This window comes from Malus domestica, chromosome 14 (genome assembly GCF_042453785.1).
Source record: "Malus domestica chromosome 14, GDT2T_hap1".
NCBI lineage: Eukaryota > Viridiplantae > Streptophyta > Magnoliopsida > Rosales > Rosaceae > Malus > Malus domestica.
In genome coordinates this window covers 5795500-5814833 of record NC_091674.1, presented here as the reverse complement: position 1 = coordinate 5814833, position 19334 = coordinate 5795500, and the positions used below count along the sequence as shown (strand labels likewise).

At 36.3% G+C, this 19334-nt stretch overlaps 1 protein-coding gene across 3 annotated transcripts; it reads left to right on the top strand.

The window, feature by feature from the left end:
• Positions 1 to 10488: 10488 nt before the first annotated feature.
• LOC114821033 (E3 ubiquitin-protein ligase SINAT2-like) lies at positions 10489 to 14808 on the top strand. Of its 3 annotated transcripts, none has more exons than XM_029092735.2 (5): positions 10548 to 10644; positions 11422 to 11505; positions 12161 to 12512; positions 13523 to 13909; positions 14097 to 14808. In XM_029092735.2, the coding sequence occupies exons 3-5, from the start codon at positions 12357 to 12359 to the stop codon at positions 14415 to 14417; spliced, it is 864 nt and encodes a 287-aa protein (XP_028948568.1). In that variant the 5' UTR covers positions 10548 to 10644; positions 11422 to 11505; positions 12161 to 12356; the 3' UTR covers positions 14418 to 14808. The 3 variants fall into 3 exon arrangements, with proteins under 3 accessions (XP_028948566.1, XP_028948568.1, XP_070668180.1); XM_070812079.1 differs by lacking the exon at positions 10548 to 10644 and adding an exon at positions 11881 to 12016 and having other exon boundaries at positions 11422 to 11693; XM_029092733.2 differs by lacking the exon at positions 11422 to 11505 and having other exon boundaries at positions 10489 to 10644.
• The last annotated feature ends 4526 nt before the right edge of the window (positions 14809 to 19334 follow it).

Below are 19334 nucleotides of genomic sequence, written 5' to 3'. Positions count from 1 at the left end.
CTTCAGGGGCTTACTTCAAGCAGTTTGAATCCTTTAGGGATTTTCTACACTTCATGACACATTTTCCTTTGGAATTTATACAGAGCAATTTGCTCCCATGTATACTTGAGGGATTTACTTATGGAGATATGATGTGAGCGACTCACAACCCTTCGTATATAATTCTCCATTTATATGAACTCGTTTACAAGAGTTCAATTAGTAATCTTGTGTCATATCATGTGAGTGTATTTCACTGTATTACAAATGCCCATATGTAACCTCCTTGGTTCAACATCTTTTGGCTATTTGTATTTTATTCAAATATATAGGTCCATTTTTCCACGTTCTTACAACATTGTAATGGAATTGCCTTTCTCCATTTTTGGCCAATAATTTTCCTTTTGTCGACAAACAAAAGAACGTGACTCAATATTAACACAGCTCATTGATGAATTTAGTAGCTACTTGTAAAAACCAAAATTATCATTGGTTATCATCAATCCGTGATCCCATATTCTCATATGCATGCGCATGCATAAAAGCTTTTTTTTAATTTCTTTTGGATATCCATTGCCTCTTCAAGGGCATTATACTATCTCTTCCAGGATAGTCGTAATTTAGAGAATTCGGATCATAACCTCATTTTGAGCGTTATAGAGCTTGAATTTTAATCTCCACTTCTAGGAGTTGAGTCATTGGAACCTATACGTCTATCATGCTACATGCAAGAGACATCAATATTCCCATGTCTGCGGATTGTCCTTTCTAGAACGTATTATCCATGCAGCGACTGTCATGCTTCTGGCATGCAACAATTATGCTTCAGGAATGTAATAGTTCAGTAGTGCATATTCCTTTTTTTTTTTCGAATGACTGAACCTTTTGAGTCTAAAGGTCTGCCACGCTTCAGACGTGCAACAGATAAATCATTTACTGCCTCATTATATTGTCCAATGAGGACATCAATTCTTGTAGGCACATTTGCAGTAAGTATATGTGATTTCATCACTTTCGTTGCATCATTCAATTATTCCAATTTCATTTTCTCATTGTTTGTTTCGTGAATCAAAATAAGACAAATTATCTTCGTTCTTCTGGAACGATCTTTTCTCATCATTCTTCTGTAATGATATTTTCTCATCGTTCTTCTGGAACGATGTTATTTTCTCCCCCTAATGGCAGGAAAACTATCTTATCAAAATCATAGTCCGCAAATCATGCGGTAAACATATCCCCAGTCAAGGGTTCCAAATATTGAATGATAGATGGTGTTCAACATCAATGCCTAATCTACGATGATGCCTCATTTCAGTACGTTGTGGCAGTCTTACAGGCACATAGATAACACAACCAAAAACTCGTAAATGTATAATGTTTGGCTAGTTCCCAAACACGAGTTGTACTGAGCAATATTGATGGTTGGAAATTGGTCTCATCCGAACTTAATAATGCGTCATGTAAAATGACATGTCCCCATGTAGAAAACTGGTAATTTCGTTTTCATGAGCAGAGCGCGAGTAATCAATTTCATCCGCTTAATAAATGCTTCTGCTAAACCATTTTTAAGTATGGACATAAGGAATTTCTGGTCCTTATTAAATAGTCTATGGACTGAGACTTTTATGACCTTTATTATAATTAAGTTGAGGCACTGTGGCTCTTCAAACTTAAGGTACTCATCAAGGAATTTCATGTCCTGATCTTCAGGATCAAAGGACTTCATGCCTGATCTTTTTGTATGATGGAACTTCGGGTCCAATCATTTTATATGATGAGGATCAAGAAACTGCAGGTTCTGATCTGATCAAGGAACTTTGGGTCTTATATATACTCATTGTAACAAAAAATAAGTACAATAAATAAATTAAAGCAATAGGCGGTAATTCCAGCCATAGTAAATAAATTGAACAATAAATAAATTAAAGCTTGTGACAAGGGCTTTAATTCAGCACCATTCACATAAATCAAAACTTAAAGCAGTAGGCGGTAAAACCGTCCATGATAAATAAATTGTTTTAAAGTAAATAGAACTTGTGACATGGGCTTTAAACCAACACCATGCACATAAATATCAAAGCTTTAAAGCAAAGGGTAATAATTCTACCCACTGTAAATAAATTGCTTTGAATAAATAGAACTTGTGAAAGTGTTTTAAGCCAATACCATTCACATAAATAAATATATACATATTTTCTTCTTTCTTTTCAGATGGTGTAACACCATCCAAAAACCTTTACCTTTATTTTATTTTATTATTTTCTTATTCAATCACATGCTACAACATTCCAACAACTTTTGTTTTTATTTCTTTTATTTTACATGGTGCAACGCACCTTTCTAAATCATTGGCCCCATTTCCCCTTTTCTTTGTGTATATCTACCAGTCTCGAAACCCAGTACCAGCTGGGTTGTTGTGGGAGTTACACAAAACCAATTCAATCCAAAAAGGCTACCAGAGACTGGCGTTGTTCTTGCATGGCCCAAAGAACATGGCATCGCAAAGCAAGAACCTCTCCATAGAGACATAGATGACAATGAGGTTGACGAAGGCACAAGAGAGGGAGGCCTGTGTGGGGTCAGTCATGCCATCACCATCTCAGACAACTGAGGATTCATGGAGGTCCTCGAGATCCATTGACACGATCTGGGTTTCCAAATCTAATGAGATTCTTCTGGATCTCTGGAAACCAGTTGTCAGGTACGAGTTTTCTTATCTCGTGACGACTTCAGGTCGTTGGAAATTTCAATTCGCACCGGAATTCGGTGGGGCGCTTCTGGCGTGGTGGGAGAAACGAAAAATGGACATACCTTTGCTTGTTTTGCTGCACCTTTGTTTGTCTGTAAGATCTCTCCATCTTTCTTATCCACGAGAGAAAAATAGATTGCAGGTCTAGCAGGGATAAGGATTAGCACATCAATAGTTAGAGTGATAAAAGAAAAAGTGATAAAAGAAAGGTTGATGGATTTTTGTGACAAGATGATCTTCCCTGTTTGACATGTCTGGCTTGCCGTCTCTACTCTGTGAGATTTTAGCTGACCGATGTGAAAGGTAGATAATGCTTCACCAGATTTATGATATTGTGCTTTCCACTGACATGAGAGCTTCTCGTGCTGATAACGTGTTGTAAAATCGACTGTGGGTGCAGTGGAATAAATGAAACAAGACACAAAATTTACAAGGTTCCTCTACAGTCAGTGTGACTGGAGTACGTCCTCGGGGCAGCAGTGGTGCTTTCATTATAATTTGAAATAATAGGAGTACAAAGATAACTCTCTCTATTATCTCCTCTCATCTTCCTCTATTCTCTCTCTTCCTCTTCCTTCTCTCTCTTCCTCTTCCTTCCTTCCTCTCTTTTCCTCTTCCTTCCTTCCTCTCTTTCTTTCCCGTGAACTCCCCTCACTTCATTCCTCTTCTTCCTTTATATAAACAAAAGAAAGCACTATTCACTTTACAAATTTTCCACAAATGAATAGTGAAAATACTGTGCATAAATAGTAACAAACTATTCATGTGGACCATCCACGCACTATTTACAACACCAATTACATTTTTCACCCTTCTATTTTTATTTTTTATTTTTTTTAATAAATGATATTATCTATACTAAAAGGGGTGGGGGAGTGAGCTAAGCCTTACAATAGGCTACTCATAATAATGTGGTTCAAATTCATCTTTGATTAAAATCGAACTTAAGACCTCTCACTTATAAGTGAAAAGGAATATCACTAGACCGTAGTACTAAGTGACTTCACCTTTCTAGTTTAGGTTCAATAACCTTTTGGTCCGAGCCTATGAAAAACTAACACTTTTAAAGCACTTTAATTTGTGAATTCTTACACTATTAGCTTTTTTACTAAAAAATTGTTACATGCATTAAACCACAAGGGCGATTTACTCTATATCCTTTTGCATACTCGGCCTAGCCAAGTTAAATAGAGCAATGCGATTCGTTCTTTGCATCACAATTCAAATTCCTATTATTACAATAGTCAACTTTTCAGTATGGTGCCAATATTTGACCACCATATACGTTGTTAATGTGATCACTCGATATTTAGTTCGACCATTATTGCACACTTCATTTTATCTTTTGTACATATTATGTTGATTTTTGTTATTTGATTATCTTCAATTCATTCGATTCGATAATTGAAAATTGAGAGGGGTGAGTGGATAACACCAACCTATACGAATATGTCAATTTTAAAAGCTCAAATTTCAAAATGGTGAGACTTGGCTTTATACCTCAAGTCGTATATATGGCTCGTTTACTAATTCGTCACATGGATGAAAGAATTTGAATTAAGGAGCAATTGAAGCGATGAGGAGTTTGAATAGGTAGAGTCCAACTCATATTTATGTTGAAGTTGTTTATTAGAGTTTTCTGTAATCAAAGTAATACTATTACCGACTCCTCTATGTTTAATATACATGTACACCGTAACTAGAATTTGACTCCTTACTTTAATTCTGATTACGAATTGGTAAACGCCACTAAGTATTCATCTTCGTACTCGGATTCCTATATTTGAATGCTCCACCAATATCAATTACATTAGAAACGAAATAAATAACATAAATAACATTGAATCGACATATGTTTGTAAATTCAAACTTTCAATATTTGAGAGCCGGTCGCATTGCGTTAATTAGGTTTAGTTGCACCCAAAGCTTTGTAAATAGTCTAAACAAATTTGTCATGTAGGCAAATTAAGATTTTGAGGCTTTGCTTCTTAGGATCACTGGAGCTTTGGTTACTCATACACGTCACCAAGATAATGGTATTGCACATCGTCTAGCACACTATGCTCTATACAACGACTCTATCTTCTGTTCCTAGTTTGAGGATCCACCCGATTTCATTTCGAATTTGTTATTAACTGAATGTAATTGACTATGGTACTGCCTTAAAATGCCTTGCTTGTATGTTGTGTTGACACGCCCAACTCTAATATTCCCTGAACACCAGGGTAAACATGTGTTAGCCGACACCCGAAGGTGACGAAGCCATTTTAGGATGCATGAGAACAACGAATATAAATAAAAGTTATGAATTAAAATTTAATGATTATGCAAATGAGGAACGTGTTCAGAGCATACAATCTAACTAAAACACTAAAGGGAAGAATAATATAAAATTGAATGAGCAAAGAAATGGGTCTTACACCGAGATGACTCAAAGATGCCGATGCGGAAGTGCCTTGATGCTAGGATTGTACTCCTCAATTCTAAGTCATGAGGGGGCGCAAAACAAACATGAGGGGGCGCAAAGTTTTATGGAAAATTCAATAGGATAATATGTAATAGGTTTTCCGTAAACTCTAGCATGCCATAAAACCTTTCATAAAACATATATCGTATATAGTGTGCTAACTAGTGGTATCATAATCGACCCGAACACCCCTACATCACCCGACCCGAAGGCCTATATATAAATCTTCAAACGACCTGTAGGCCCCTACATCACCCGACCCGAAGGACAATATATAAATCTTCATTCGACCCGTAGGCCCCTACATCACTCGACCCGAAGACCAATATATAAATCTTCAAATGACCCATAGGCCCCTACATCACCCAACCCGAAGGCCAATAAATAAATCTTCATCGGCCGTTGGCATAACAATGACCACTATATGCGCACATAACATTGAATATAATCTTTCCAAACATAGGTATGTATATCTCAAAATCATCTTCATAGCATATAGTAATCCATCATATATACTATAAAGAAGTGTAAAGAAAATATGTTCATGAATAGTATATAGTCATTCATCATATATACTACAAAGAAGATAAGTTCGATAAAATATGGTATTCCAAAATATCAGTAAAGCATGATAATCATATAATGTAAATCCAATTTACTTATAAAACATTACCATTAAATCATCATTTTCATGTATGCATTTCGACTATTAAAACATGCATTTTAGAAGGGGTCCACTCACAGATACATCGCCATTGAAAAGCAATGCAAACTAGCGCAAACGGAAACACCACAATAAATGCACCTAAGCACATAAAGGGTCCAATTAATAAAACTCTATTAAAATGATTGAATTTGGGAAAATGGACGTCAAAAACGGATTTAGGATGTCGAAATTAGCCTAGGAAGGGTCTCGGACAAAACCTGAAAAAGTCAACGGTTAATAGGTCGGGTCAAGTCAACGTTAAACCTTAGGGGTTAGAATGTTGATAACTGTTTAGTATTATACATATATATATATATATATATGTATGTATGTGTGTATGTATATATGTATGTATGTATGTATGTATGTATCAACTTGGTCCACTCATGTTTGTTTTGCCCCCCCTCGGGATTTAGAATCGAGGCGTACAATCCCGCGTCAAGGCATCTTTGAGTCCTCTTGGTGCAGGACCCATTCCTTTGCTCATTCAATTTTATATTATTCTTCCCTTTAGTGTTGTAGCTAGATTGTATGCTCTGAACACGTTTCTCATTTGCATATCATTGTATTTTAATTCATAACTTTTATTTATATTCGTTGTTCTCATGCATCCTAATATGGCTTCATCACCTTCGGGTGTCGGCCAGCATTTGCCTACGCTGGTGTTCAGGAAATATCAGGATTGGACGTGTCATGTGTAATCTGCCTATTTTGATAAATGGAATCTACTACCAAATCGTAGTTTGAAATCATTGTTGGAGAATAGATCCTCCCATGTCGAGCATATGACAAAATACAATACAACTTATAAATATGATATTTCATTGTTAAGATCACCGAGACTTTTTGTGATAAAATTCAATACCTAATAATAAGTGATAATGTTGAGACACTATCAACGATATTGCTAGTGAATCCGCGTGGCCCTACAAAGTTTATCAACCATTGCAATACATAATGCATGGTTTACCTACCCATTAATTTTTCTTTTTAATATCAAAGAGGTTACCTAATATTCTAATTTTTATATAGTTGAAGCAGATACTAGAGTAGGAACAGAAGATATGACAAATTTTTGTTAATATTAATGGCCAATTATCTACTCGAGAACATTATCTTATATAAATAAAATTAATGTTTGGAACTTGCTCGAATCGAATAATTAAATAATTATTGTGTAACTAACGTTTCTCTAAGATCCAATATTTGATGGTCGATCTTACTAACAAACACTGTATACCCTAAGGATATTCATCTTCAAATGCTAGTGAAATGTTTCAAGCTTGACTCATATTGAAAAAACATATAATATTTGTATGAGTTCGATACTTATTTATATGACTGACCAATTCTATTGCTTAGCTAAATAGAAGTTGTGTTGAGTTCAACATTTAGTCATGACTGATAAACCATATTGCTTAGCGCAATTCTCCTCTTCTTAAAGTACGATATTGTTGCAAGTGGTGAATTGTCGTAGCAGATAAAGCTTTCCTCTTCAACTTACTGTGTTCCAAGTTCAACCCACCTCTGTCTTCTTATTTCTCTTTCTTGATATATTTTAGAATAGTAATATAGTTTGTAATAAACAAAATTTAAATGTTCCTAGAATCAACCAAGGACGTGCCAACGTGGTGTGGTCCATGTTTCTGGTGAATGCTGAAGCCATTATTAAGTACCATTTAACCTTGTATGGCTAAATATTGTATGTGTAATATGTGGGTTTGTTGCATATATTTTTGACAGGACCACCCTCCAAAGCTCCAAATATTGTTTGTATGATTGCATTGCACCCCAACAACTTTGGTCTCACGAGACAACAACACAGCTCCCAAATTACTACTTTTATGCTGGAATCACCAGTCTCAAGTGATCGTGATGCTCACTATCTTATTTATCACCGTTAGATGAGTTTAAATTTTGACATCTGTATAGTAGATATACAAAAAAAACTCAAAATTTCAACTCATCCAATGAATAAATAAGGTGGTAAACATTACCACCATTTGAAGATGGTGAGCAAAAATGCACTCAGAAACAGGGTCTTCTAAGAAGCAGTCAATACCCAAATGGTGAAAAGGTGAAAATACATACAAACTTCCAAAGTTCCTAGAAGCAGTCAAACTAAATTTTGGATTATCTTACTCTTGCTTTAAGGTTGGAGCGCAAAGAAATTATATCAAATTAATCATGTTTAAGGAATGATTATGTGTGAAATGTTTTCTACTTAGCAACTATATTAAATTTCCTTTCCTCGACATCAGTCCTGGTACTAAAACATGCATTGACATTAACCAATCAATATTGGTTATCTTAACAAACTTGTGTAGCGCCATGAATTTAACAATAATGTTAGAGGATTTCAGACCTGTGCATTAGAGGATTGTGTTTATGAATTATGTAGTCTTTGCATGACTTGGTCTTTTATCATCTAGACGTCTTGACAATATGTAGTTTCTTCTTCTTTTCGATCAATGAAATATGAAGTTAGTTAAGTGTTTTTTCACACACAACAATGTTATTTTTTATTACAATACAAGAGCTTCACATTTGAAGATGAGTGCTTTTAGAGACGCTTATAAAAAATAAAATAAAAAAGCAAACGATGCATATATGAGTTTAGCCGAGTTAATTAGAGCAGTTTGCACCACCTTCTGCACTCAAGTTCAAATTCCTCTTTTCATGATTTAAATAAATTTAATGTAATTATTTATCGTTTATACTTTAAAACAGTTGGAGAATAGGATCCCGCATCGGCGGGCATATGACAAAAAAATATACAATTAATATATGGGATTTAGCATCATTGAAACTTTTTATGATAAAACTACTAGTCTTATTCCACCACCATCGTTGCCACCGCCACCGCCGAGTACGCTACTATTGCCACAATCGCCGCCACTGCTACCTCTATACAATAACTACCGCACCCTACTATTGGCCCCAACACGATACCCCGCCATTGTCGTTGCCATTATCAACGAGGTCGTCTTCACCACTATCGCCGCCACCACCACTACCATGTCTATTTTTGTCATTTACACAAATTGTATCACTTACATTAAAATTTACCAAACGCTTTTACACTACTTTTCATAATCACAACACTTTCTAAAATATAGTTTATCAAATGCTCAATTATTTTATTTTACAACTGATAATTTTTAATGAACAACAAAAGCAATTTTGACTTCTTTTTCTAAATCTAACCAAAATGAAAAAGTAAATTATACAGTTACAATATACAAATTGCAAAAGTTCTCGAAATAGTAAAAGTATTTTTAGATTTTTTTTTCCTCTTATTGTGTACATCAACGCACCAAATGACGTGTTAATGTTGTGGTATCACATCTTGTTGACATGATATTACGAATCTACCAAAATTAAAACTATCATAGACAAAAAGAAATGTTTTTGTGCACTTTACTTTAGGGTAGGGAGTGATTTAAACCCGAAACACCGTGAATTTAAAAATAAGACTTTATTCACCCAAGTCTCTTTTTGTGACTTGTGTGCTGTGTGTGAAGTGGGAAATTCAAATTTCATCCTTGGAAAAAAGTGAGTCAGTCTAGAAACATAAAGCTAAAGGCCGTCAACGTGCTTGAAAAAAAAAAAAAACCAAAAAGGACTGGGATACATTCAAACGTCGCGTGCGGGTTGAGGCACAATTGGTCCACTCTTTAGGTAAAATTAAATTTAAACAAAAATTCATGAATTAATAATTAAAGAAAACATTTCACTATTTTCTTTTCTCATAAAACAAACTTCTTATACAATAATATATATTTTATTAAAATCATGTTTTTAGATTATATTTATAGATTATATGCTATAGCGATTGATGATTGAATTTTTTTCTTTAATGATTTACAAAATTTAATTAAAGCAGATAGTTTCCCTTGCATCACCTAAAAAACATACCACTACAAGGTATTACTACTTGGTTCCCATAAAATATACATAATATTTGTATGAGGAAAATAAAATTAAAAATTAGATAAGAGTTAGAATTTATAAATTGATATGTACTAATTCCCTTACTTAGATTCATAAATATAAAAATATAGAAATTCCGCGTGCAAAAAAATTAAAATTTGAGACCTCCAATTTCAGTTAAAATTCTATAGGTGTCATTTCCAAACTCCTATAATTGAGAGTTTGAAACCAAAAAAAAAAAAAATCTGACCACCCCCACATGTCACCACCACCTACCGCCTATCACCACCATCACCACCACCACCACCACCATCCCCATGCACCATCATCATCACCATTACGGTTGCTGCCACAAGCACATACTATTGTGGCCCCCAACTGCTGCCACCACCACTACTACTAACACATTTTCTAACTACTATATCTCATTTATATATTAATGACTCTATCCACAAAATTAATTTTGTATTCAACTTTCAATGTTATTCTAGGTTAATCAAACAAAAAAAAAAATCCTAAATTCTAAATAAAAAATTCGGCAATTTTTATTGGGTTTTGGTCATTTTGAAATTCCGTCATAATAAATTTTCTTGTCCAAATACAATGTTTAAGTAATTATAAATCCCAAAACAGAAATCAAATATTTTACTTTAAAAAACACACAAGAAACAAAAAGAAGCTAAATTAAAATAACAAAAACAAAAGCGCATTTTCTTAAGTGATTCTGAAGCATAGAGACAACAGAGGCCATCGATAGCCAGCACCGATACGAGCAAGGCACTCCCATTTTCTTCAATTTTCCATATCCTGGTAATCCGCGTGTTGCTTCTGGGCTCGCTGTTCGATTCTGTTTATGTTTTTGGTGTTGTTTTTGGGTTGCAATCTGGGTTCTTTGTCTGTTTTAGCAATTGGGAGGGAGACCCAGTTGTCTAATTTTGCATGAAATGGTGGTTTGGGTTGGAAATTTCCACTGGGTATCTGTGTTTTGGTTTCTTCTTTGTAATTTATGTTGTGGTTTTTGTTTTTTCTTTTGTAGTATTTGGGTTTCTGGAGGGGAATGGGGATTTTTTTGTTGTGCCTGGATTTATTTGCACTGCTATTTTAGACGAAGGGAAAGTTGGTTTTTGGCAACAACCCAGATTTTAGTTTAAAATTTGCATATCTGGGTTGAATATTTTTATTTGAATTTGTTTGCTCTCTCTCTATATCTCTAAGGTAGATTTTGGTAAGGTTAATTTGAATTTTTGTTGGGTTTTTGGGTGCAAAATTGGGGTATGCTTGTTGTTGTACTACTATTATGGTACCTTTTTTGTTTCTTTGGATTGATTGAGAGAGCTGGTTGCTTTTAATGTCCTCTTGTGTAAATTTTTGAACTTAGTATTTTTAGTGCAAATGAGGAATGTGGGTTTTAGTCAAAGCACAGTTCTGAATTGATCTGGGATTGTCCTTATCTTGCCGGATGTGTTTATAAATCTGAATTTGCCTATGTGACGGTCGAAAAGTCGGAAAAGGAAAATCCATATGTTCCATGTCTCATCTCTCTTTTGAAGTTGAAAACTTTACATATTTTAGTATAAAATTTTGCAGGATGCATGATTGCTTCTTCAATCTCCATAATTTCCTTGCTTCCATTTAAGATGAACTCTGTCATTGCTACATAACATCTATGCGGTAATAAAACTTGAACATTGATATGCATACTAAAGTTTTATAAAAAGCAATTGATCTTATAATTGTCGGATTCATGATTTACCAATAGTTTCAAGAGGGTTTTTACTGTGCCTTGGTGGTATGCTGAAATACTCATTGGTAAAACAAAATCCAATTTTATCCCAGTAATCGATTTACTGATATTAGAGGTCGCACTTGGTGCGATGGCAAGTGCCTTCGCCCATGAGCGGTAGGTCTCGGGTTCGAGACTTGGGAGCAGCCTCTCCATAAATGGGGGTAAGGTTAGCCGACATTCACCTCTCCCAAATCCTACGTAAAGCGGGAGCCTTGTGCACTGGGTACGACCTTTTTTAATCGATTTACTGATATTATAAGTGCTTGAAGAGCATTTTCGAAGCTACTATGGAAAAGTGGAGATATTTATAGGTCGTCGACTGTAAGAGATTGGGAATCTCCTGCTGCCAATCAAGAAGCTTTTCCGAGTTCTTTTGATATCACAAAGCAACTGGAGGTTGCATGAAACATTCTTGATAACCTTGTTATTTGTCATTTCTCTGGACTTTGGACTAGAGCCAAATAATACACTCTTTAGAAAGTATTTCATTCATAGTATGTGAAGTACTTATAAAACTCTTTATTCATCTTGTTTTGACAGAGATAAGCATGTCCACGGAGAACTGAGGATGGAATAGAGGGAAAGTAGATTACTCTGTGTCTTATGAGCCAGAATTTTTGTGAAATTTGAATCACTTGTGGCTCCTGGTGGAATTTTGTAAGGGGGTTCTTTAGATTTGCATCGTTCGTGCTCCTGGGGCACTTTGCAAGGGGGTTTTGAGTCTGTGGATTATGACATGGCAATCGCTAAGTCGGAGGCAGGTAGCAATAGTATGCTAAGTAAGACTACCCCTGGTTTGGGTGGAAAGCATGGTCTGTATTCAACAAATGGTGTGCATGAGTTACTTGAGTGCCCTGTCTGCACGAATTTGATGTACCCTCCTATTCATCAGGTACATGTGCATTTAGGACATATTGTGTTTCACCTGAATCTTCTTTTCTGAATCTGAATTGATCCTACTATATATCACTATAATCTTTGAAAATTTATTACTCTTGCCCTCATACTTGCAATAGCAGAAGTTCAACATTCAGTGAAGCAATGCAATCATGACCTGTTCTAACTACTCTTTAATGATGTTACAAGTTAAATATTATCAGTGTACACAGGATGGAGATAATTGGATGATGTTCGGTAATAGGTGTTGAATCAGCTCATTGTCAGTGAAGCTTTTGACTGCTGGTTTCTGGCAGTGGAGTGGATGGTTAAAGGAGGGAATATAAAGTTTGGTTGCTCCAACATAAAGTGATTCTCATTAGTGTTGAGGGAGACGTTTTGTGATTGTAGTAGAATATCGTTTTAGCCCAATTTGCAAACTTCCATCGCTGTTTTCATTTCTTTATCTCCTTTTGATTTTCTGGGACTGACTCATGATCTTCATATATTATCTTATTTTAGTTCCCACTGTAATTCTGAGCTGCCCTGGATTAATTTGGTCTGAGTTTACTTCAATATGTCAAAGTGTATGGAACTGCCATGCTGTCTCCTTCCTCGTTTTAACTGCCAAAAATAAGAATGTTATGCCTCTGTAGATGTTATGACCCCTTTGTTTTAGTTGTTATTGCTAGCTTAATTTAGGTAATTATGTGTATTATTATTCATACTATCCACAGGGTATTGTATATATAGTACAGTCAACCAATTAATTTTATTACTCTTAATTTTTGGTTTGCTGAAGGCTAAATTGCAATGGCTATGTGCTTTTATTCAAGCAGAACATTATTTGCTTGCTTACTGTTGGGGTTCAGATTTCCTTGAACCCCTTGAAGTGACCAATCTCTCACTTTCTCGTCTTTAACTTTACTCTCTTCCTGTAATTGAACACTGGGGGTAGTGTCCTGTCATCTGGAATCACATGTTCTTTTTACTAATTCTTACTGTTTCTAAATTCTTCTTTTGCAGTGTCCTAATGGCCACACGCTATGTTCAGACTGCAAGATAAGGGTGCACAATTGTTGCCCCACTTGTCGCTATGAGCTTGGAGATATAAGGTGTTTGGCTTTGGAGAAAGTTGCTGAATCGTTGGAACTTCCATGCCGATACCAGAGTTTAGGCTGTCATGATATTTTTCCGTACTACAGCAAGCTCAAACATGAGCAACACTGTCGATTTCGTCTATACAACTGCCCTTATGCTGGATCTGAGTGCTCTGTTACAGGTGATATCCCCACTCTCGTTGGGCATCTTAAGGAGGATCACAAGGTTGACATGCATGATGGGTGCACCTTCAACCATAGATATGTTAAAGCAAACCCAAATGAAGTTGAAAATGCAACTTGGATGCTTACTGTAAGTTTTTTATTTTAATATTTTAAACGTGTTACAAGAATTATAAATTTATGTAGTTAAACCCCATACCTTTTTTAATATTTTTTTTTGGTGTGCATACAATGTTCAGTAGCAATATTTATACTGATTCTGCTTGAAAATTTAACTTTTGTATTACCGGCACCATGAATTATTTTTTCTCTTTCAGGTCTTCAATTGTTTCGGAAGACAGTTCTGTTTGCACTTTGAGGCCTTCCAATTAGGAATGGCTCCGGTCTACATGGCTTTTTTACGATTCATGGGTGATGATATTGAAGCTAAGAAGTTCAGCTATAGTTTGGAAGTTGGTGCAAATGGCCGTAAGCTAATATGGCAGGGGATCCCTAGGAGTATTCGTGACAGTCATGGAAAAGTTCGGGACAGCCAGGATGGACTCATTATTCAGAGGAACCTGGCTCTCTATTTCTCAGGCGGGGATAGGCAAGAACTAAAGTTGAGGATTACTGGCCGTATATGGAAAGAAGAATGAAGGTCTGGGTAGATGATTGGTGTTTAGGTGTACAGTTAAAAACTGAGACTAGCTAGGGTAGCTCCACGTAGAAGCGTCAATGTGTTTCGCTTGGTTTTCTTCGTTTGAACTTGGAGTTGGAAGTGACTGAGCTTGAGGGTATTTTGAAAACTTGATTATCCGCTGACCGCTGTAAGATCAGAGCTGCAGCTTAGCGTCGGAAAATGGATATTTGGGTTATTTAAGGGGTTTGATTCTGTATCCTTTGCTCTCAAGACTGACACAAAGTCCCTGGCTTTATATGTATCTAAATACACCTATTGCCATGTATTTTGTGCCTGTGTTTCTGATGTAATGTGGCCATTAACACTGTATGGCCTGAAGTAATGAATCCATTCAAGAGATTTCTTCTTTTGCTTGGCTTGGTCTGAATCAAACTTCTGCAAAACTGGCATTGTTGGCAAATAAATTGGGCATAAATGTTCTCATGGTCATTGGATGACCTAATAATGCATGGTCGTTCACCCTTGGATTTGATATCAAAGGTGGAGAATAAATGGATGTGCTATTAGTGTGTTAATCTCACCTTTGACATCAAATTCAAAGGCGAGCGGGGATGAATCTTTGACCACCTGGTGGCTAAGAGAATGGAACTTATTGAGTATGATATTCCTTATAGAGCAGCAGCTGCTTGCTTTTGGGTTGGACTACAGCCTAACTCGGTCAATTCATGCCAAAAAATGTGGCAGGAACATGACATGATAGCAACCGTTTTCTGAAAGAGAGGAATGCCCAAGCTACCACATTTGTGAAACAATAATTTTGATAGTCTCCAACTTTTCATGCCAATTTTGTATTATCGACTGATATGACATTTTTTATTTGTTCTGAGTAGAAAAAGTCCCGATTGAGCTCAAATAAGAAGGAAACAAATAAAACACCGTCACACCAATTGATACTGTAAAATTGGTGTCTCAAATATTGTGAAAGCATGGATAGTATCTGGAGGTGATAAACCATGAATAATTGCTGCTATCACAGAAGAGTTTCAATAAGGGTTTATAACTCAAGACTTAGTACTAGGGGTGGGCACGGGCCGGGCCGGGCCCAATTTTGAAGGAACCGGACCGGACCTAGGCTCAAAGGAAACGGGCCGGGCCGGACCGGGGATTACATTTTCTAATATAGGAACCGGACCTTACTCGGCCCGGTTGAAATGGGCCAGTTCGGGCCGGGTCCATGGGTCCCTTTTTTTTTTTTTTTTGGTTTGAAAAAAAAATTGCACAGATTGCAAACTGCACAGATTTGCACAGATTGCAAAAAACAATACATCCAAAATGATTCCATCCAAGTTCATAGATTAACAACAATACATCCAAAATAACAATATTACATCGTCCAACATCTAAAAATCAAATCAACATACAAAATATCTGAAAGTCCAAGACATCTGCAATAAATTCCTAACTAACATCCAAAACCACATCCAACGTCCCAGTTCCAACAACAAACCTCATTGAATCTGTAAACAAAAATAGAATATAAACATGACATTTTTAACGTCCAACATCATATTATCCTCAAGAATTTGGCGCCAACCTTTCCAATCCCAAGACTGTGAGATAGCGAACTACAACACCATACAGAAAACCCTACATTTCAGATTCAATGAAATAAAAACAAACCAACACAGCTAGAATAGAAACAAGCCACTGGGACTTTTTTAACATTCATTATTTACTTCTTATCTTTATCTTCTTATGATGAACTGGATCTTTAATTATTTAAATCCCAACTGTACTAAAATAGATACCAAACCTAACCCTATTGATCACCAGGAGCCATAGAAAACATCGCTTTATGTTGGCAAAAACAAAATTTCAGGCACAAAAAATGCATAAGCTATTAATTAAAAAAAAAGAAGAGCCTTCCCAAGTTGCTATACCTCAAAAAAGCACAAATAATGTCATTACTCCTGCAATCCATACCAGAACCAGGACAGAAACGATGGAACACACAAACCACCAAGAATGAAAAAGGAAACAAATCACTTAATCACACACACACACACACAAGGACAGGACCAAAGAACAAAACCATAAAACCTTAAACTTTCTAAGCATAGACCAGAAAAACAAAATTAAAGAAAAAACAGATAACAACAACAAAATCCAAATATAGCAGTGATGTTGAAACTAAAGAATATGGCAAATTGAGAACCATATGCATATATATAATTGGTACCATACCACACACACACACACACACACACACAAAGACTGGTCCATCTATAATACGACACTAACAAAATCCAATGATAATTAAATCAACCATTACACAACAACTGATCCCAAGTGAGAACCATCTGTATATATATAATTGGTACCATACTACCATTAAAGTAGAACACAGTTCCCGCAAATTCATCAACAATACATGAGTTTGTATGAACGTAATTGTGACAATAAAAATTTATGAAAAGACTGTTAACCTTAATATGAACCTTTAGAGTAAAAATTTAGTACAAATTATGCTTCTTCTACAGGTACGAAAATTTAGCTCAATTAAGTATTAACTCTGAAAACACCAAATAAACAAGCTAAAAAAAAAATCAGAAAATCCACCAAATCAGCAAGAACAAACATGAATATCCCAATAGATTGAGCACATATTACATACATCCCAATAGATCAAAGTTCAAACTACAAAGTTACAAACATCAGAGGTTAAAGAACCTATATATATATAAAAAAAAGTGGTTAAAGAATTCACCTGAACTGGCGAGGGTGGAGTGTTGGTGATCGTGAGTCGCGACGGCGGTGATTTCGTCGGGAATGAGAGAAGTGAATCGAGAAGATGGGTGGTACATGTGCTTGGGTTCTCTAGGTTTGGGGTGAGATGTCGTTGAGGAGAACAATCGAGAAGAAGATCAGCAGTGGTGGTCGTCAGGGCCCAGACTCACGACGGCGATGATGTTGGGGGTGGGCAAGGAGATGACTGACGGGGAGTGACGGACTGTGGGTGGTGGAACCGTGGAAGGGAGGGGCTCAAGGGAGGGGACGAGGTCACTAGAGACGGAGAGGTTGAGGGTCGAGAGAGACTCGATCAGATTCAGAGATACTAAGGTAAAAACCAACAGTCATGATTGGAAGGTATGTTTATTTTCAATATGGGCCGTCCATTTCAATTATAAACAGGCCGGTTCGGGGCCCCGTTTTTCTATACATCTGGAACCGGCCTGCCCTGCCCATGTCATTGCCCCGGCCCGCCCTGCCCCGTTTCCCCTATTAAAAAACAGGAATCGGCCCGTACCCTCCCCGAACCTTGATTACCCATCCCGACCTGCGGTTCCTGTACCCGTTTGCCCACCCCTACTTAGTACTGGCTTGGTACTGAGGTGCTTTTATAAAAAGTGGGTACCAAAAAAAGCTAAGCTCAAAAAATTGTTTGGTAAACACTTAAAAACAATTTATTTTCACAATTTTGGGTGAAAAAAAAAAACTGAAAACGTGAAGTAGCAAAAATGAGCTTATTCTCACAACACACCAGAAACAGTTTTTATTTTTTATTTTTTTTATTTTTTATTTTTTATTTTTTTTAAAGCACAACAATACCAAACCAAGTGATGAAAATAAGTTTTCTTTTACTTTCAGCAAAATCAAAGTCACTGGGCAAGTGTGCTTGGCAGAGTAGTAGCAAAGCAAAGTTAACTTTGTATAGATTTCAAAAGTACACCATCACCCGCGTAACTAATACACTGCTATGTGGGAGGAAATTTACACATAACTTTGTATAATTGGCATCAGATGCCACGATAAAGAATACTCACGACTATAATTATTTGATTCACTTACTGAGATTTTATGTACAACACTTCAGATTTCTCGACTGTACCAGAGCTATAAGCTACATATTGGTCTTTGAAAATTCTTTTGCATTGTAGTATTTTCTCGCTCTTTTTTGGATTTTCTTTTACTTTCTTAGGTCCATTTGGTACCTTTTTTTTTCTTTCACCATAAATGGGGGTAAGGCTAGCCGACATTCACCTCTCCCAGACCCTGCGTAAAGCGGAAGCCTTGTGCACTGGGTACGACCATAACCAGTTTTACTTTGAAGTTAAGCTATAAAAATTGTTTGAGAAAAATAAAATATCATGCCTATTTTATTAAAAGCAATGATATCCAGACAACAAATTTTGTAAGTTTTTCATAAAAAGCGGAGTTGAGCTTTTAATGAATATTTTCAATTCCTATAACACCTTCATTAGGTTTTAAAATGACATTATTTATTCTTATATACACATTCTATCCATTGGAGAATAAAGTGACGGCCACCACTTACCAACACCACCACCGTCATTACCACCACCATTGTTGCCACGACCACAACCATAACCTCCACCTCTACCACCACAACCACAAATGCAACCACCTCCATTGCTGCCACTACCAGCGGCACTACCGCAACCACCGCCACTGTCCTTACCACTATTGTTATTTTGTACCCTAACCACCATATCCCTATAATTGGTAGCACCATCATACCCCAAATATTGCCGCCATCACCACCACCACCACCGTTGCCACTACCACCACCACTATCCCCACCACCACCCCTACCACTATCGCTGCCACCACTATCACCACCATCGTTGCCACCACCCCCCTACCACTGGTGTCGTCGCCACACCCCCACTACCATGTCCATTTTTGTTATTACATACAGTTATATCACTTTAACATTAAAATTTATCAAACGCTTTTATATTGCTTTTCATACTCACAACACTTTTAAAAATATAGTTTATCAAACGTCAATTGCTTTATTTTACAAGTAATTATTCTTAAAGTGTAACAACCCGTCCCTAATTTTACTACTTTATTAATTTTAAAAGTGTGAATTGATGAAAATATCCAGGTGGATTTTTCGAATTGGGGT

Excerpts from the sequence above, each read along its gene's own strand:
- LOC114821033 (XM_029092733.2), top strand. The coding sequence starts at position 12,357 with ATGGCAATCGCTAAGTCGGAGGCAGGTAGCAATAGTATGCTAAGTAAG. Across the intron at positions 12,513-13,522 it reads TGTACCCTCCTATTCATCAG|TGTCCTAATGGCCACACGCT; the intron begins GTACATGTGCAT and ends CTTCTTTTGCAG. Across the intron at positions 13,910-14,096 it reads ATGCAACTTGGATGCTTACT|GTCTTCAATTGTTTCGGAAG; the intron begins GTAAGTTTTTTA and ends TTTCTCTTTCAG.